Source organism: Tympanuchus pallidicinctus, unplaced genomic scaffold (assembly GCF_026119805.1).
Source record: "Tympanuchus pallidicinctus isolate F22 unplaced genomic scaffold, pur_lepc_1.0 scaffold2, whole genome shotgun sequence".
NCBI lineage: Eukaryota > Metazoa > Chordata > Aves > Galliformes > Phasianidae > Tympanuchus > Tympanuchus pallidicinctus.
Window position 1 is genome coordinate 23,601,011 of NW_026294721.1, and position 20,660 is coordinate 23,621,670.

The window sequence follows — 20,660 nt, forward strand, 5'->3', positions numbered from 1 at the left end:
GGAGCTAGGAAAAGTGTTTGCTACAGAGGTGTATTGCCTGAATCTCTTTCCTTATAGGTTTTGTAGAATTTTTTTCACTTAAGGTAATGCAATTTTATTGACTACTTTTCTGTTTGCCAAGACTTGACTGACTGGAAGTGCACCTGGAAGATGCTAAGGCCTCCTGCACATTATGCCTAAAGGCTGCACCAGAACAGGGTAAAAGCAAGCACAGTACACACATGCATGTGCCAGAGGTCTGAGAAACAGTCTCATGAAGTATATCATTTACTGGGGGATTTAACACAGAATTTGCTGAAAGAAGAAGGGGTAACTGGAGCTGATGGCAAAAGAAGGCTGTTGTCAGAAGGGAGGAAGTGGCCAAGAGAAGCTGTAGTAAATGATAGGATACTTCATATGACATGGAAGCAAACAACCACAGTGTAATAGTAAGGTGCGGTACCAGTACACTGTGTATATTAACTAAAGCATTAATCAAGTTTGGATCATAATCTCCAGAAAGGAGGCTGGTCAGCAATTGCCAAGCAGTTCAAAGGCTACACTGTAGTAACTGGAGCTGAAGAATTGATACTTCACAGAACTGGAAGTGAAAAAGTTTACAAGAGAGGAAGTAGCAAGTGATTGCAAAAGAAAGCAAGTTTCCGGCACAAGAAGCAGAAGAAAATATTTATGCTGAGCTTTAAGACTCAAAATGCTTAATTTAAGGTATGGACCATTTACAAGAAGGGTCTTTTGCAGCACTGTCTATAGCAGAGAGTTATTAAAGGCTTTTTATTGTAATATAGGATGATGAAATATGAATAATAAATAGGTGTTGATCAGTCTTTTGGTGAAAAGGACACTACTGTACCCTGTTCTTGCAGAAATTTGACAATCAGTTCTTGTGTGTTAACCATTTATAGCCTTTCCAGTTTTCAAGTAGGGTATCTCTTTTTATAAAGTGCTTTTGAGGAAGGAGTCAGAGTACATAAGGGTACTGAGGTAGACAGAAAGCAAAGAACATACCCAATGTCAGTTCTCTTCCACATTTCATCATCATGTGATGTTAACACTACAGAAAGTTGTCTTTTTGCATTTAAGATATACATGTTCTATCTTTACACCAGTGTTGCTATTTAGCAAGACCAAGCAGAATTCTGATTTTCAAGCCTCAAGATTTTTGTTCTCATGAGAACAAAACCTAGCTTCTATGAAACTGACCTCAAACTTAAAATTTGATCATTTAAGATTCCTTATTTTGAACACAGAAAGAATCTTCTAGACTTTAAGAAGGTAATTTTAAAAAATAATTGAAATACTGCTTTAGATTTAAGTTGTTCTCATGTATTTCTAAAACTAATTAATTTTTTTTTGTGTGTGTGTCTTACACTAGTATATAAAGAAACACCCATAATTTTGCATTAATGCTCTAAGTTAGGCTGGAGAATGGAAGATAAAAAAAAAAAAAAATGACAGGATGGGAAGATCAAATCATGTTTTGAGAAGGGATTTTCTGCTAAAAATTGTTTAAAACAGCCGTCAGCAACTTCACCCTTTTCGGTATCTCACATGAAGTTGATGAATCTTTTCTGAACTTAGAGCTGGCCAAAGAAAAGGTGCTCATTACTTTATATCACAGTTCAAGGAGAAAGAAGAAAAACATGCAACATAAAGAAAAAATAGAGATTTAAAAGTTTTCAGTCTTATAAATCCTGTTTTAAAATGGAAATACAAATACTTTTAAAAAAAAAAAAAAAAAACATTTGCAAGTACTAACTCAGTCAAATCCTAGGTGAGTCAAAGGGTGTTGTGACAGAGTATAAGATCCCAGTGCTTTTTTTTTTTTTTCCCTAAAGATGCAGTTTAATTGCCTGATTCACTTTTTTGACTATAGGAGAGGCAGTGAGTGACCTCCTAGTTTCCAACATGATGCAGTGGTGTTTTTGTTTTAGTTACTGTCCATACAATCTCCTTCAAAATTTTCTTAAAAAATAAAATACCAGAGCTATTCATGGATCTACGCAGCAAGTGCTGTTGAATCTTAGGTTTCTTGCTTCCTTTGAAGTTCTGCCTCTGAAAAGGAGGATGAGGAAGGGTGGGGCAGAGGTTTTGGAGCTGTGTCAGGGATGTGTGTGCAGTGAGAGGTGACTGCTATTCAGCACCACTGCATGTACAGTTCAAACCTGTGACTCCAGATCCAGTGGTGAGGAATTCTGTCCTACCACACTGTTACTTTAGAATTTCTGGTTTTGTTTTTTTTTTTTTTCTTACCTTTGTTTGTTAAGCAAAGGCCACCAGGTATCACGTGCTACAAAAAGTAATACATGTATTTTTAAAAAACAAAGTTTACTTCCTGTGTTCAAGAGGTTTTGAGATTTGTCAGCTTTTCTTTTTTGTTTTTCCTAACTCTCAACTTCCAGTCTTTGTTTGCATGTTACTGATAACTTGATTCTTCAGCTTTTAAAGGTGCTTTTGCCTATGTAATTTTAAGACTGAGCAGGATTTGCCATTTAAAGACTTTGCATTCCCACATTCCTTCTGAGTCAAAGAGTTTGTTTATTTGTTGATTCTTCTAGTCACAGAAGTTACCAGCATGAAATGGTTAAGTTTAGTCTTATATGAAAGCAAGCATGATTGTTCTCTAAAATATATCTTGCTTACAAACTCTTGGCTGATATGGCATCTTGAAAAATTTTTCTGTTGTATACTTAAATAGGTTTTCAGTGAGGATATTTTACATTATAACAGTCTGCAGAGCTATGTTAGGTTACTGCTTTGGGGTGAAAATTATGTCAAGCAAAAGCATGGTTAATTGACATACCTTCTAACAGTGGGTGCTTGGAAGAGACAGAAACTTAACAGGACAAGAAGAAATCTTGTTGAGATGCTCCCTGATAATCCAGCGCAGGGGATATTTAAAGTTTACTCATGTAAACAAATCTTGTGTTATATACAGGAAGCAATAGTACAGTCCCAGAACAGCTCTTAATTGCTGGATTCTCTTTTTTGCTGTGGACCTCAGGGAACCTACAGACTCCTCAGCCTGTATGAGGCATTACTATTATGTAGTATGCTGGCATGAGATTAGTAAAAATGGCTGAGCAGTCTGTTGCCTAAGAAGGGACTTCTAGAAGATTGAAGAATCCATCAAATCACGGATTGCTATTAAAGCTTGCTTTCTTTCTCTAAACTAGGCATTTTATCCAGACCTAATTTCATGTGTAAAATTAAAAAACATCACTTATTTTGCAACAGTCGTTATATACTTCTTCAAAGCATTTTCATTTGGATTTTTCAAGTACTAATTTGATGTGTGCTTTACACACAAATTAAGAAATTGGTATAAATTTAAACTGTGTTGATATTTTCCTGTTATTTAAAGTATAGCAAAATGAAACTGATCTACTAGAAAAGATAGATCTGTAGATCAGTGACAGAATAATGGAATCAGATTTGTTTTTTAATAAACAATTAGAAAGCTATTGTGCATTTTAAACAGAGTAATCAAACTGCAGGATGCTGATAAAATTTGGATAACTACAGCCTTTGAAGAGGAACCTGACATCATTAAATGTTCTTTTCCTGATCTGAATGTGGGAATGGTCTTTTCCCTGGGCTTATTCAGACCTGTATCTGGAACTTCTTAGTTAAATAAGCCTTTACAGAATTACTGCTTAACTTGCTGTATTTAACTTCTCTCTAGGTTGAGGACATTCCTTGGATTATAAGGCACGTAGGGTGCAATGGCAGATCCCATCCACTGGACCCGGTATCGTTGGCAGCAACTGATGTCTACAGAAGGCAGACAAGAAGGCAGCAGCTCAAGTAACAACTGCTGTCAAGCAAAAAAAACTATTGGCAAACATAGGATAGTGATACCCTGCTTGGGACATTTTAAGGAAGAGTATGAAAAGGTATCAAAACTGTATATGAACAACAAAATACGGACTACTAAATATACTTTACTGAATTTTATACCACGCAATTTATTTGAACAATTTCACAGGTAATTAACTATTTTTGTTTGTGGAAATTCGTCTAAAGTGGATTCTTTTTATTTGTGTATGAATATGTATTTTTCCAATCACTTCTGCCTATCACTTCTGAAAAGGTCTGTGTTATTTGTCCAAAGATTGAATATCAACCTTGGACTAATCCTTTCTTCAAAACTTTTTTATTTCCACTAATTTTACTCCTTAGATTAAAATATTATTTACTATTGGAGCACTTCAATTTTTCAATTGATTTCCTTCCCTCACATCTTATCTCTTATTTTTTACCCTCCATCCTCCTGCTTGGATAACTGTAGGTTTATAAAGAATGGCTCACTTAAAAATGTCTTATCTAGAAGTTCACCATAGCCTCACTGCGGAAGACATGCCTGGAAGGCAAGGTTGGAATTACAGTAAAATTCTTGCTTGCACCTTCTTATCATGAGTATTAATCAGCCATTCAGCCAACTAATGTATTTGACTGAAGAGAGGAAAATGGCGTCACAGATACTTAGTTCTTTATTTTTTCTTAGCTCCTACTGCAATTTCTTCTTACATAAGTAGTCTCTCTACAGCATGGAGTGGGGGAATTAGAAAGGCTGGTAGCACAGTTAACTCTTATGTTTGCTCTTTGTTTCAGAGTTGCCAATTTGTATTTCCTGTTTCTGGTTATTTTAAACTGGGTTCCCCTGGTGGAGGCTTTCCAAAAAGAAATTACAATGCTACCTTTGATAGCAGTTTTAACAATAATTGCCCTGAAGGATGGTCTGGAAGATTACTCAAAATATAAAATGGATAAGCAGATAAACAACTTACTAACCAAAGTGTATAGCCGGTAAGAGACAACATTCTTCCTGGATAATTGTTATTAAATTGATTCTTCTGGTTTACTCTCTGAATACACATAAAGAAAGAGAATAACTTCAGTTGGAAGAGGACTCTGAAAGTCATCTCTATAGTCTCACACACTGCTCAAAGCATGCCTTACTAGATCAAATTGCTCAGTGTACAATTAATAGGTATACAATCAATAAGTGTGCAGAGGTTAGGTTTGTAAGATTATCACAGTGGAAAGATAATCAAAATAAATGGAAATGCTCACCAGTGTCCTAGGCTCACAGTAAACTCCCCAAGGTGCAATCTCCAGAAAGAGACCCTTTCTCAGTAGCAGTCAACACTTAAAAGGGGTCTACAAGAGATGGAGCCAGGCTCCACCCATTCCAGTAGCACAGGTGAATTGCCTTCACCTGTGCTCCTATGGCTGACTCATTGCTTGCCTCGTGATCAACAGTTAGTATACACTCAGGAAGTTCTCTAGTTGAGTCTCGATCACTTGTTCAGCTAAACGAATATCAAATTAGCATAAAAATTGCTGAAAAAACTGTTCTTTTGTGGATGCCAGAGCTTTCATGTGCGAGTCTGCACAGCATTAACCAAGGAAATTTTAGTATTATTCTTAATATCTTAAAATTGTTTTGGCATCATTGAAATTCAGTGATTACTATTTCATCATTACAGTGGTGAAAGTCATAAAAGCTATCAGTGTTGTAACTCGGTACTCCTAATGTAATTTCCATGAAGGAAATAAGAACATTTTCCGATGCAGTATTACAGGTGTGATCTCACAAGGATAGAGTAGAGTGGGAGAATGACTTCACTTGACTTCCTAGCTACATTTCTTTTTATGCAGCCCGGGATATGATTTTGGCTGCAAGTTTTTCATCCACCTTTACATGCCAAGTCCTTCTTCAAGGGCTGTTCCCAATCCATGCAGCAGCCAGTCTGTACTGATGTTTTGGATTGCCCTAGTCCAGGTGCAGGGCTTTGCACTTGGCCTTGTTGAACTTTATGAGGTTCACACATGTCCACTTCTCACACTTCATCACATGTTTCAGGATAGCATTCTTTCTTTCCATTTGAAGTGTCAAATCACCACTCAGTTTGGTGCCATCTGGATACTTGTTGAGGAGTCCTCTCAATCTCAATATCTCTGTAGACAATGAAGGTATTAAACAGCACTGATCTGAATACAGATGCCTGAGAGACACTGCATATCACTGTTCCCTGCCAGGACATTGAGCCATTGAGCACACAACTTCATGTGCTGCAAACACAAATACCTGATATAGCAGCTTTCCTGGAAATATTTTATTCAGACTATAAAAAATTTGAGCTTAAAACAATAAAGTAATTGAGTTGGTAAGATATTTTTCTTTTTCATGTCTGCAGAGAAGATTAGGGGACAAGTCAGATAATTTCTGATATGAATTGCAGTATACTCTGAAATAATTCACTGCCAGAAAACAGAGCCATCCACTACACATTAATGACTACTGTTTGTTATTTGCAGTCTCATCAGTGTCAATGAAAGGGAATTAATTTCTGATCTTTTCTATCTTGATTCCTTCCCCAAACAAGTATAATAATTAGTTTCTGTATTAGTAAACAGTAAAAATGTCTTCCTGTTGCTAGCGCTTCTAACTTTTCTTTCTGAACTTCTTTATTATGAATTAACTTTTTTTAAGCAACAATCCCTTACTGCTTCTATAAAACATGTTTGTAATAGAAACTGGTTTCACCATTCTCTCTTGTCCATGACAAAACAGGCCTGTCTTAGCGCCTTGATAGATCTACCCAAGCAGCTAGATACTAGTTTTTTGCACTTTTTAGATAAGTTGGACTTGATTTTTCCCCCTTATTTTTTCTGGCTTATAACAAATGAGTGACATCCATAGTTTCAGAGTTTTGGCTTGCTGCTTTTTATAGTTTTATTCCCAAGCCTGGAATTCACCCATTGAATGTATCAGTATTACTGTACTTAGCCTTTCGTATGCAGAGATTGAGGCTACATTTTCTGGGGAAAATTTCATGGGAAAGTAAGTATATATTGGGGAAAATTGCATGGGAAAGTAAGTATATCAAGTAAAAATAACAGAAAAATCATTGCATACTTTCAATTCCACATTTACTTAATAGATGGTGATTATGAAGAGAAATTGTTGCTGTCTGCTGAGGGTTCATCTCAACACTGGCAGTGGAGAGGCTTTTGCAGTTCTCAGTGAAATACATAGTAGTTACAAAAAAAGTGTAAACATGCACTAGTGTTTTTCCCCTTTACTAAGCTCTAGTAAATAATCACTTCAAGGGTAAATAGAAGTGCTGCTTTGTTACTAAATCTTTATCTCCAAATAGTTTTATAGTTTATCAAATTCTAAGGCTTAATCACTTGAAAAATGCCTGTAGCAATCAGACCCAAAATCTACAGCTTTTAAGCTGAGATTTTATCTTAAAACACAGTGATGTCATTGCTTTCTTTGTTTATGAACTTACTTTGCCTTTTGTTCACCATCCTTACTGTAACTTTTCTAGATGCAAGCAAGCTGTGAACGTAATTTTTTCTTGCTGCTATCAGAAGTTCCCAAATCCTTTCTGTAGCATCTAGGGGATGCAATAAAAGAGTGGTGTTGCGGAGTAACCAGAGCTTTCTGTTCCAGTCAGCATTGTCTCTTTGGACTCACTGTGCCTCTTAGTGGGGAGAATTGGCTACACACACAAAAAAAGTGTAGATATGGTTTTCCATGCTTACAGAATAGCTAGTGACAGCATCTCAAGGAGAAGCATATATTTGGCTGAGGTTGGTTTAATTTTACCTCAGCTTTTGCTTTGCATTTACTTGGAAAACCATATAATCAACTCTACCTTATTTTCACTAGGGATATTGTTATCAATATATTGGTTAATTACGTGGACTTTGTGCCATCTCATTGGAGAAAAGGATTTTTGAAAGGATATTGTCAGGCAACACAGATCTGAAAGGTATGGGTACAAAGCTTGACACAAGAAATGTTTTTTTAATTTTTTTTTTTTCATCAAGAGCATTTCACCAGCTTAACACTTCAATTAGAACTGGTAGATCAGTCTGCACAGAATTGCCATGTTGTAAAGTTTGTTAGCTTAAGTCTGTATTGTGGAAGCTAGGTGCACTTCCCAGCTTCCTGGTGCAACTGCACTTTTCAGCTAGGTAAGCCAGAGTGAGATTTAGAAAAGGATGCACAACATGAAGATGCTCCCAAGACTGTGAAGAGTACATTCTCCTCACTTTAAACATAGCTCTAGGGGTTAGGCTGTGAAAGATATTAAAACCTGCCAATTACCAAGATGTAAGACAATGGAAAACATAGCAATGACAGCATAGAAGCAAAGTCCTAGGCTGCAGCAGATGAGGATGTGCTCAAACACAGCAACTGTGGACACAGAAACAAAGGAAAGAATCCACTTACCTTCAAAAGGCCTCATATACATAGGAATTTTCAGCAAGATACCGTTGTCTCCATTGCCAGCCCTTAAGTGAGATCAGGGAGGGGGTGAATCCTGACTCCACCATTTCCGGTCACTCAGGAGCATTGCATTCACTTGGGCTCTTCTGGGTTGGCCCTGCCTTCCCACCAGGTGCTCAATCACTGTTTCAACCTGTAACTTAGCATTTCTGCTATACAAGGGTAGTAACAATACCAAAAATGTACTGCATCCAGACATGTACAGTGTTTGTATCAGCAACCCTATTTCAGTGGCCTACTATTGTATGCCTCCAGTTAGCTCTTTGTTGCTTGCTATCTCCCTTTGTTGCTGCCTATTCACCACTCTAAACCTGAGTGTGCTTGCAATAAACTGCTGTAATTAAATAAAAAGGACTATTCTTTGTCTCTGTTGAATACGGAAAAGCAGATAGAAATGGAAAGTTGAAGAAGGCACAAATTTCTGTATATCATGCCTGTATTTTTCATAATAATAAAGAATTTCAGCTTTCTTGAGTATTGTAGGTTCTTTGTACCTTATGTTCAAAAACAATGGGAAAATATTTAAAAGCTATAAATACAAGTATTTATGCTTGGAGCATTAGTAAAGCAGTTACTGAATATTCTTTGCTCACTGGTAAATGTTGGAATAGTGAAAGGAATCAAGGGGGTGAGTTTTGAATTGGGCTAACATAATTATGAGAGGGTGACAGGAATGTAATTCCCAGCAAAACAGGTCTGGGACCTCAGAGCTGATCATAGAATCATAGAATAGCTTAAGTTGGAAAAGACCTTGAAGATCATCAAGTCCAATCTGAACCTAACCATACTCTAACAACCCACCGCTAGATCATGTCCCTGAGCACCACAGATTCCTTGTTAGTCACCTTGAGCTGTCAGACTGTCGCATCAAAATTCTTAATGACTTGGGAGTAGAAGTTCAGTATAGGAGTCATTTCCTAGGTACAATCTGTTTCTTTGAGCTTTCAGTTTGGGGTGGTTTTTTCTTTTTTTTTTTTTTCCTTTTTTCAGTTGTTCTAATGCATTTATATCCATTTCAGGAAAGAGAAGAAATACATAGATGAATGCTGGAAAAATGTCAATGTTGGAGACTTCATCCGGCTTTCGTGTAATGAAATTATTCCTGCTGACATGGTGCTGTTATATTCCAGTGACCTGGATGGGATCTGTTACATTGAAACTGCCGGTCTTGATGGAGAAACCAATCTAAAACAGAGGCAGGTGGTGAGAGGATATTCAGAGCAGGTGATAATTGTGAATTTCCAGTGGTTTAAGAAAGTTGATTTGTCAGTCAACAATAAAAACCTTAGTCCTCTATATTGCCCACTGTTCAGCAATCCCCATCTGAAAATGGAATAAATAGGTGATATAGTTTTAATTTTTTTGTTGTTATTTTGCAGCAAATCTTTGTCTGCTCACTCAACCCAGAGAAAGAGAGCTCTATTTCAAGTGAAGTAAAACTAACTTTTCAAGTAAATGTCCAGTTGTCATGTATAACACATAGCATTTAGTGGCTTTGAAATTAGAATTTTTTTTGAAGGGAGTTCAGTGCCACATAAAAACAGAGAGGAATAGATGTCTTCTTTTTCACTGTATTTTTAGCTTCAAATCTAGACCTTCAAGGATTTATAAAGCCTTTGGAACTCTTACGATTTTTTTTAATGTATACCTCTCAAGACTGAACATCATCAGGTCTTACAGTTTTCACAGTAGTGGTCAGAAATTAGTGCAGTCTTTAGCACACCTGGTAACTGAGTTCTGATACGGAAGCACTGCACTGACACCACAGCAGGGAGATTCAGTGTTATCCGTAAAAACGTGCTGTTAAGAGACTGGAGATAAAATTATCTGAACTGCTTTTGAATTGTTCTGAGAAGGTGTGAAGGAGTACTTTGCTGTTCATTTAGATTTGTTTGTTACTTAATAAGCAGAGTAATATCAAATGCATGATCTGTTAACCATAAAGAAAGCTGGTTTTCTTTATCCCGTTCTTTTTTTCTCGATTTTAGAATGAGATAGTCATGCTGTCCCAAAAAGTGACAATTTCTTCACCATAAAAGACTGTTCATTTTTCCCCTCCAAGGAAAAAAAAAAAAGGCCATCGTTGTGTCCTCTCAGGACTGCACAGTTTCTGATTGTATAGTAGTTAACTTCACAGATCTCTGGTGTCCTGAGAGCTCAGTTCCAGACAGAGACTTTGTCCTCTCAAACTCAGGCTGAATAAGACTGTGGGAGTGCTGTGTATGTAGACAGAGTATGACTGTCTCACTTCGTAGTTTCTCAAGCTCAAAAGAATAGGAAGAACATAAATCAAATTAAAGAACATTTGAAGACAAAAAGGTTGTAACATAATGCAAAAATATTACATTCTGCATTTTTATGACTGAACAAACACAAGCACAAATGTCTTCAATAGGACACTTGTTATTGCCCTTGGGAAGGCAAGGCAGCATTAGAGCCTAAAAGAGGAGCTGAAACTCTCGTAGTTAATTTTTTGTCATCTTAGAATAGCGTGATTTATTCTTTTTTTTTTTCTGTATGTACCTCAGTGACCACAGGAAAGAAATTAAGAAGGTACTGCAAGAGGCTTATAAACAACAGCTAGCAAAAGACAACAAGGCATAGAAGAGTTTTTCCAACCATCTTCGCTTTCCTAGAGAAATAGACAAGTGTTCCTAAGATACCAGTTTCTCAGCTGATACTTGCTAGGGTTTGATATTTACTAGGAAATCCTGCATAAGTCTGATTTACGTGGGTTGCATGTAGATCATCAACATCATTAGCAACTTTAAATGTTGAGTTAAATAGTTTGACAGTGATATTTATGAAATTTCCAAGTTCTATCATACCTGGTCTCAGTTGTGGTTTTTTTTTTTGTTTCTCTTTCTCTCTTTTTTTTTTCTAAATAATTTCAGATCTCTGAAATTGATCCAGAAAAATTTTCTGGTAGAATAGAATGTGAAAGTCCTAATGATGACCTCAATCACTTTCGAGGCTTTGTGTAAGTACGCTTGGTGGCTCTTTAAACTGGTGTAATTTGCTTTGGTGTTCTTCCTAATTTTCAGAGGGCTTATAATGTTTGCTTTAAAAAATGACAATATGTACATAAGTCAGTGTGCAGCACTATATTTCTGAGTGCAGCCAGGCAGGCAGAGCTCCAGAAGGAATTTCAGAAAACACCTGATTGTGAAGTGGGAAAGCCCACTAGCACTTTATATTTTATATTAAATATTTTCAGCATCTTAGTTCAGGCTGTTTTGCAACTATATCTACCACATTTGAAATGGCTGCCTTTGATCTGCTGTTAATGACATATGATATCAGTACAGATTTCAGTCTGGACCATGGCTGCTTTGGTCAGAGTTTGAAACAGGAAGATCTGGCTTCCCCTCCTACTCTCATATGTTCTGTGTAACTCTCAGCCATTTATATAAAACTGTGTTACCTTACGTCTATTTTCTTGTCAAGGTCTGTACTTTTGTGTGGCCAGTAGGAAAATAAAATAATATTTCATTGAGTGGTTAATTTTCATTTTTTTAGATGTATAATGTCCACATTCTTCCCTGTGGGCAATGGCATGTTAGAAATATGAAGAGAAAATGAAATGCTTTTATTTATCTTTCTCCGAGGAAAAGTCTTGACAAACATGGCTTATCTACATTGAAAATACGGCACAGATAAGAGCGCTCACAGTACTTTTGAAATGGGATTTATAATTTTTTAAAATTTTTTTCTAATGCTGGCCATCCAAATAGAAGTCATCTGCTTTCAGACTGTATTTGCCCTGCGCTCATTTCAGCAGGGTTGCCTGTTCCTCAAATGCCAACATGGCAGATGCCATGCACGTGAACATTTTAATGCAGTGCCCAGATGCCTAGAATTTTGGAGGTGATCTTGCATGTATGTTACTCTCTTCCTTTGAAAAGTCCAATCAGAAGCATCAGTGAGGTAGTCTGTGACAGGTAGCTTCTCTTGGCAATTTGCTCCCTAACGCTTTTTCAAAACCTGACTGGTAATTGCTGAAGTTCTGCAGCCAAATTAATGTGCAAATTAATGTGTTCTGTTTTTTTTTTCCAGTGAGAATTCAAGCAAGGATCGAGTGGGCCTCAGCAAGGAGAACTTACTGCTGCGAGGATGCACAGTAAGAAATACAGAAGCTGTTGTAGGCATTGTGGTATATGCAGGTTAGTGAACCACCCTGGCCTTCTCAGATTGCCTTTGCAAAGAAGATGGAATTATGTGCCTTAAGAAGCAATATTGCACAGAGGCAAAGTAGACAATTAAAAGATTGAAACCAGCAGAAGGCAGCCTTAGGTTGAAGCATTAAGAATGCAAATCTGAGCTGTTTGTTTTGGTTTTAAAAATGTTAAAGGTTGGTATGTCTGATTATTCATGGGAAGCCTGCTCTGTTCTGTGTACAGGTCTTCAATTGTTAACTACAATGACAAATCAAGGTTTTGAAATGAAAGTGGGGATAGCTGCCTTTGTTAGGACTTTCTCTGGTCCAGAATTGAAGTTAATGTTGTTCTAAAGTCGAAGTGCTGAAGTTTTAAGACTAGACATTATAATGTATTCAGGCAGATAATTGTAATGCAGGTGCAGAATTTTGTAGAAAATATTAGAGACTGTATCAAAACCTTCAGGAAGGAATATAATAGGAATATTATTTACAATATAAAAGATAATATATGGCTGAGCAATTATGGTTTAGCTTTTTTAGTTTTCTTTAAGACTACTACTTTAGGAGCAGTTAGTTTTCACATATTAGTTAACAGTAATGTCCAATTTCCCAGAGCTTTAGAAATATAAAGGACTTTTGATTTTCATACTTGCAAATAGAGAATTTCAACCTTTGTTGTGATTACAGGTCATGAAACCAAAGCCATGCTGAATAACAGTGGACCTCATTACAAGCGCAGTAAATTGGAAAGAAAAGTGAATTCTGATATTCTGTGGTGTGTTCTGCTTCTAATTTTAATGTGTTTAACAGGTGCAATTGGTAAGTGTGAATGTGTAAACTCCTACTGCTTTCCCCTCTCCGCTTTGGTGTTTTAATTTGGGGCCAATTCATTTCAGTAGCCTATTTCAGAAACTGCCTTTCTCCATATCTAATTCTTTATCAGCAGGGGATGCTGCCAAGTTTTAGTTTATGTTGTCATGTTTAATCAGTAATTGGTCAGTGGGTATGTTCCTAGTGTGAGTTCTTAAGTCTAAAACCTGCTTTTCCAATTGATTTTCTCATTTCTCTCACTAATTGCACTCTAACATTTGTGGTTTGTGTTAGTTTGGTTGAGGTAAAATGAAATGCTTGTACAGTATTGCAGGGAGACGCCTAGTTTGAGTAGTAATAAGGACTTTCTATTTTATGGTTTTATGAAATAGTGAGCTTGAGTACTAAAGTTCAAAAAGAATACATTTTACAATGAACCAAATGAGTGCTTAAAAGGTGTTTAAAAAACTTTGTCAACTTACACTAAATAGACATGTCTGGCATCACAATATGGCTTAAACATAAACATAAACAAAAACTGGGTTTGTGATTTATACTATTTCTTTTCTGTGACAGTATTTGTCTCACAGTGCTGTAAAGTGACCAGAGTGGCTTCATGACATACCACAGCTGAAAGGTGGAAAAGCAAAGATCAGAAATTTAATAACTAGAGTTTAGGGTAGGAAAAAGAGAATGAAACATAGCTAGTATTCCATTAGTTTTGAGATGGGTTGCATAGATGTACTATTGACACAACTGCAGTAAAACATTTTTTCAAGTGTGCGCATTGATACTTCATGCATTTTAGTGGGGCTCCTATTGATGAAAATTCTTCTCTGGAAGCTTAGAAATACCTAAACTGTTATACAGTCAACCTAACTGATTCAGTTGTTCTTATTTTCTAGGCCATGGAATTTGGTTAAGTAGGTATTCAGAAATACCTTTTTTTAACATCCCTGAACCAGATGGCAAATTGATTTCTTCTGTGTTAGCAGGGTTCAATATGTTCTGGACAATGATCATTTTATTACAGGTAACTTTGGTCTGTTTTGAGCCATATTCTGATCTCACTAATGTCTTGAAGTAACTCTGGTTTCAGAAGAGTTAACTCATGTTTGCATGTGGCTAAAGAGTTTGGTCTCTTTTAATCTTTGTGTTTTGTTTCAATAGGTCTTGATTCCTATTTCTCTGTATGTTTCAATTGAAATTGTCAAACTGGGACAAATTTATTTAATACAGAATGACATTGATTTTTACCATGAGAAAACAGACTCTACAATTCAGTGTCGAGCATTGAATATTGCTGAAGACCTTGGCCAGATTCAGTATATCTTCTCAGACAAGACTGGAACACTCACTGAAAATAAGATGGTTTTTCGGAGGTGCAGCATTGCAGGACAGGAGTATTGCCATGAAGAAAATGGTAAGGTGCTAAATACATGCTTGTGGTAGTCCTTTTCCCATTCTCAGAGAAACTTCAAGTTGTGATGAAGACGGGTGTTTCTGAGGTTTGTGTGGCAATGTGTACTTACAGAAGGTGTGGATTTAGTCTGGTCTTATTTGGATCTTTCCCCATTTGGATCACTTCATGTGCAGCATACAGAGACTTGAAATTGTATGTGAGGTGCTACTTCACAGATAGTTAAGCCTGTGCATATTTGAGACCAAACACAGAACGCTCTTTACTTTCTGACATAGTTACATAAAGTGTTTGATTCAGCTACCTATTTTATTAACTAGATAAAAACACAGAGATTTTATTATTATTGCTGTATGTTAACTGCATACATTTGCTCTTTCACTGGGAAAAATCAAAGATGAAGTGCTGATAGGTGGATAGACCAATTACAACTATGTATTAACCACTCGCCGTGGTTTTGCTGCCAGATGGAACTGCTCAGTTTCTGCAAGCAACGGGCACACCCTGCTGGTCTCAGAGTGCATGGGTTCTTCTTTTGTTCACAGTCACAGCAACTGATGGTTATAAATCACTTTAACAGCAATTTCTTCATATATTTTGAAAATCATGTGATGTAGGTGTCACAATGGTTCTTTGGCTTTGTGTAATTATACTGGGAAGGAGGATATCACAAGAGCAAAGTGAAAAGAAATATGTTTTAAATTTAGAATTTGATGAATGAATAAGTTAAATTAAAAAGTAGAATATATTTTCAGAGCACTTCTTCAAGAAATGAAAAGTGTTTCAGAAGAGATGAGTTGTGACTGATCTCTTTGTTCTTGGCATATGTCTGCCACTTACTTCTATTACTTACTTCCCTAAGAATTCACTTTTCTTCCAGTAGTATCAGTGTGTTAATTATGTTTATAATTATTTCCTATTGTACCCTGGCTTTTATTTGGAGATAAAGCATGTCCTTCCTAACAAATCTAGAAATTGTGTGCCCTGAAAATCAATCTGAAAAATGTTGGAGGTCCTATGTTTAACACTAATTTTCCTTTGGTCAGTTGCACAAAGTTGCCATTTGGCTGGCTCCTACTGCATGCAGTAAGAGATGCACTACAAAGCAGTTCAGCCTTTTGCATATGACTCACTTAGTCTGTATGTATATTTCTGTATTTGTATCTCTGTTGCCCAGAACAAAGGACAACAGAGATTTTACTCCGTTGTAGTAAAATCCTCTATGTAGGTGTCCATATGCAGTGCTATATCTAAATCAACTTGTGCTTTTTAGGCTGTGTCAGCAGAGCACTGTGGTATTACAGGAGGTGCCACCTATGTTACTTCAGCCAGGGTGTATCTCCTTGGCAGGCAGGGAGCATAAGTGGAATAGATGTGTGTTGTCTAGATCTGGCTGTGCAGACATACTGCTGTCTTTTTGAATTTTTTAATGTGTTTTCAGAACTTCTGTTGTTGGCCAGTTCACTACCTTCTTGTGTATTTTGTTCTAGTGTTTCATGTCTTGTTGGACAAAGATTTTCTGTTATCTAATCTGTCTTATCACAGCATAGAAATATTGTGTCTCCTATTACCTACAGTGTGCCAAGAAAACAGATTAATTCCTTTTTCTGTGCAATTCCACTTTTTGTACTTGAAAGCTGTTATTCGGTTCTCAGCAATGTTCTCTTCTAAAAGCTTTGTAACCAGCTTACTATAGTGTTTCTGTGATTGTTCTTTCTCTCTCTTCTGGATTCTCTCCAGGAGAGCAGCACTTTTGAAGAGCAGCGTCGCAAATGGCAAGTCAGTGTGATAACTTATTATGGTTTGATATTTTAGAAAGAGTGGATTTTACTTAATTGGATACTAAATTCCTTATTTTAAATTAAGTTTTATTTTAGACAAATTTCTTTTTGCTTACAGAATAATAATTTTATTTCTTTAGCAAAGAGGTTGGAATCCTATCAAGAGAAGGATTTGAAAGATGAGGATTCAGCTGAAGGTCCTTGTGCCTCTTTGGGCCACACATTAAAATGGAGGGGACACGATTGTGGAGCCGAGAATGAATCTTTGAACAGAAAGTCTTCAAATCTGTTATCTGGTATTTATCCTGAATTAGGAAGGGAGCATTCATCAGGTGATGCTCCCTGCTCAGGACATGTTGCTTTCAGCAGCTGCATTGTAAGTAAAAGTTATTAGTTTTGGTAATGAATTTTTGAAGTAACTAGTGAAGGAACATCTTTTTACTCCCATTTTAATAATTAAGAGTGCTTGAAATTTAAGACATTCTTTGTCTTCCATCAAAATTAGACCTTCCATTGTTGCTTGGGTGCAGCCTACTTGCAAGCTGATGTTGCAGATATTTATTGGATTACAAAGATGTGTTGTTTGGATCTTGCTGGTGTGATTTCATGATCACTCTGCTTAAATGACAGGCTTTATTTTCAATAAAAGTTTGTTCCTTTGCCTTAAAAAGCATTTTACTTTGCTTTCAATAGGAAATATGTAGATAAACAATATTAATCCTATTGCATTTAGTGGAGATTACTAGGATTAAAAACATCTGTATCTGATTTTACTGCCAGAGACCTAGACTATTTTGCAATTTTCTGCCATTAATTTCTCAAGTCTCTGGTAGCAGCGTCTGGGGAATGATTATTTTCTCCTCATGTATGAGCTCTATATATAAAATAAGTCTGGAATCAACTTGCGACTCTGAAATGGTATGAACTGGAAATCCATTTGGGATTGCCAGGGTTTATATCCTAATTCACAGCTTTGTTTGTTTAATCCATAGGAAACAGATGTTGTACCAGATACACAACTGCTGGAGAAATTTAGACGTGTTTCTTCTCTTTCCTATCAAGAATCAGAAGAAGGTATCAGCAAGTTAGGTTTGGAGACAATGTATATCACTGACTTCTTTCTTGCTCTGGCAATCTGTAATACTGTTGTTGTTTCAATCCCCAATCAGCCACGTCAGAAGGTAAGAAGATATTATATTTGTCTGTATCAACTATTTATAAACAAGTTTCCTTTAGTTTGATTGCAAAAGGAGAAAAAAATAACTGGTATTCAGGATCTGAACCCGTAAGTTTGGTGCTTCTTAACTTTCACAATATATATTTTGAGATTAAACTGCAGTTATGGGTTGTTGGGTTTTTTTGCTGTATTCTATTATCATTTACCAGATATGTGCACAGCTTCCTTTAAGAGTGCCCTAACACTCAAGTTACCTTTACAAATAAGTTATTGTTCGCTAAAAAATATGAATAATCTTGGAAGACTTCTAAAATACTGGAACTGAAAAAGCTCTTACCTGTTACTTGACTATATTCAAATAGAATTCCAGAAAGAGTATGGAGGATCAAGTTCAATGTGTGTAATAATTTGAAGAAAAAAAATGCTTGGCAATATGGTTAGTATAAGGTGGTCTCATCTTCAATGTACAGTGCATTTGTTAGACTGTCCTGGTTTAATAATCAAGAGACTTTTAATGTTTCCCTGAAACCACTCCTTATTTTCAGAGCACGCATCTAGTATTTATTATTTATTTAAAGATATTGCTTTCATTTTAAAATCAGTTGACTTTTTTTCAAGGTGGGATTTTCATAAACCCATCTTCTACCTAATTTGATTGTGTGGCAGGATAATCCCAGAGTTCAGCATTGATTTTTCTCCCCACAAAAGTGATTAAGATTTGTTGACTTCACCTTTTGAAAAAAAAAGTTAAAAAAATTGTGTTATGTACAGGAATAGTTTTTGGTGCTTAAGTAAGGTAGTGCATGTACATGTATGGCTGGAGATGTTTCCATAAGGTACCCTGTGGAGAATAAAGTACCACAAATATATAAAATGTCTGTTGTTATAGTGTCCTTCCAGACAAGTCCACATAGTAGGCTGCCTGCTGTGAACACATGGATGGGGCATCTGCATTAGTAAATACTAACCTCCACCTGTGAGTTTTTCATTTCTTAGAGAATAATATTTCTGGATGACTTTTAGAAGAGGAGATGTCCAAGTCAGTAGTAGCTGGGTTGGAAGGAGCAATATATGGCATAAGGATTATGAGTTCAGTTGGGGAATGATAATGACAAAGGCAAGAAGTTTTCAGTGTTTCCTTAGGGAGAGAAGGTGAAGGAATGTTCCTAGTCGGTGTCTCTGTGATGCTGAATAAAGAGACACGTTACAACTTGCATGCAACTGGGATAGAATTGAAGCAGGAATCTTTCATTTCTTGATTCTTGAGAGTGCTTGTCTTTTGTTTTCAATTCTGACCAAAAAAGTTTTGGTGAAGTACTGTATTTTTAGCATTACTAGTAGCTAGTCACTGTAAGAAGTAAGGAGCTGGTTTATTCTCTGCAGCTATCTTGCCAATTGAGAACAAGTATCTAATTCCATTCACCACAACTTCTAAAAGTTCCATTGCTTAGACATTTCTAGAAAAAATTATTACATGGAGTCATGAATCAAACTGGCAATACATGCAGTTTTCAGATCTGAAGTACTTTTTACAATTTGTGTGATTTGAACAGGTGAAGCTCTCACAGAGCTGTTTGGTGTACTTATATGGTAATATGTTTAATTGAGCTGGCTATTTTTAATACAAGTGATCAAAATGATCATAACTTTTCAAATTTTCATTAAGAAACATGCGTGGTTTGTAAGCTGTCTTTCTTTAATTAAATAACATATGAAGACTTTATACTTTCTCTGACTGTTCTGTTGCAGATGAGACGCTCTTCACTGGGAAGAATGCCTATTAAATCCCTTGAGGAAATCAGGCAGATGTTCCAGAGGTTGTCAGTCCGTAGACTAAGTTCGTCCCCACTTCCAAGTATAAAAGAGTCATCATCTGAAAACCCAAACAGTTTTGTGAGCAAACTGTCTATTTTCAGAATGAAACCGGCTTCACCTGCTTTGGATGGGGCTGCTCAAAATGCTGCTGAGCCTCACAATCTGAACAGCCCAGAAAATCCCCAGTTACCCAAAGAATGTTATACAGTGAATGTAGCTGCTGGCTGTGAAACCCACAGTGCTGAGTCGTCTGCTGAATGGTCTCCCTTACCTAAGCTTTGTTATGAAGCTGAAAGTCCAGACGAAGCTGCCTTGGTCCATGCTGCTAAGGCTTATAAATGTATTTTACAGTCTAGGACTCCTGATCAAGTAACTGTGGATTTTGCAGATCTGGGATCTTTAACATTTCAGCTTTTGCATATCCTGCCTTTTGACTCAGTGCGAAAAAGGATGTCAGTAGTGGTTCGGCATCCAGTCTCCAACCGAGTGGTGGTGTACACGAAAGGTGCAGACTCAGTCATGATGGATTTGTTGGGAACTGCATCTGAAGGTATTTGTCGAACTTTTAATTCTTTGTTCACCTTTATCATTCTTCGGTATAGTTGACTGCATGCCCTGATTTGTAAGAATAGCCGAGTAACCAAGCAGAACTACTATCTCTGAGTTGCTTTTAGGAAAACCCATAAAGGTATTGCAGCTTCTCACCTACATATGGCTGTGCTGTATGCCATTCTGGAAACTGAGAACAGAAAGCTAGCAGTAATTCAGAGATTTTGTGGTGTCTAAGCAGACCTCTTGGAGCCAACTGTAGTATTTCCAGTCATAAAATAAGGTTGTCTGCTGAAATAGTTGTCTCCTGCTGTGCTGTGAGAGGTGTTTATTGGGATGAGATACTTTCATTGCTTTTTGTCTGTTCTTATTTTTTCTGGATTATCAACTATTTCTGTGTTTCTAGATGTGTTAATAATATCCTGTGCCTGCAAAATTGTGTGCTGCCTCCTGCTGGGTGCTGTTGTCTTTGGGTAAAGGTTCTTGGAATCTGCTACAGAAGGAACATGCTGTGTTACTTAAGCACTAATCGTGATTTATTCATACGCTGTATCAGGCAGTCATTGATTTATAACTGAAGGCATGTTATCTGTGCGTGTAAGAAACATGTCCCTGCATATATTTAAGGTCAGATGTCACGG

At 36.7% G+C, this 20,660-nt stretch overlaps 1 protein-coding gene across 7 annotated transcripts in view; it reads left to right on the forward strand.

The window, feature by feature from the left end:
- ATP10D (ATPase phospholipid transporting 10D (putative)) overlaps positions 1-20,660 on the forward strand; it is a 36,478-nt gene that overhangs the window by 3,911 nt on the left and 11,907 nt on the right. For 5 of the 7 annotated variants that reach the window (XM_052681911.1, XM_052681914.1, XM_052681912.1 and 2 more), the window contains 11 exons: positions 3,683-3,985; positions 4,612-4,806; positions 9,328-9,532; positions 11,203-11,288; positions 12,365-12,471; positions 13,155-13,286; positions 14,183-14,310; positions 14,448-14,700; positions 16,619-16,854; positions 17,471-17,659; positions 19,405-20,020. In XM_052681911.1, coding sequence (XP_052537871.1) covers positions 3,723-3,985; positions 4,612-4,806; positions 9,328-9,532; positions 11,203-11,288; positions 12,365-12,471; positions 13,155-13,286; positions 14,183-14,310; positions 14,448-14,700; positions 16,619-16,854; positions 17,471-17,659; positions 19,405-20,020 — 2,410 coding nt within the window. In that variant the 5' untranslated portion in view covers positions 3,683-3,722. The other 2 variants (XM_052681915.1, XM_052681917.1) reach the window with 2 other exon arrangements.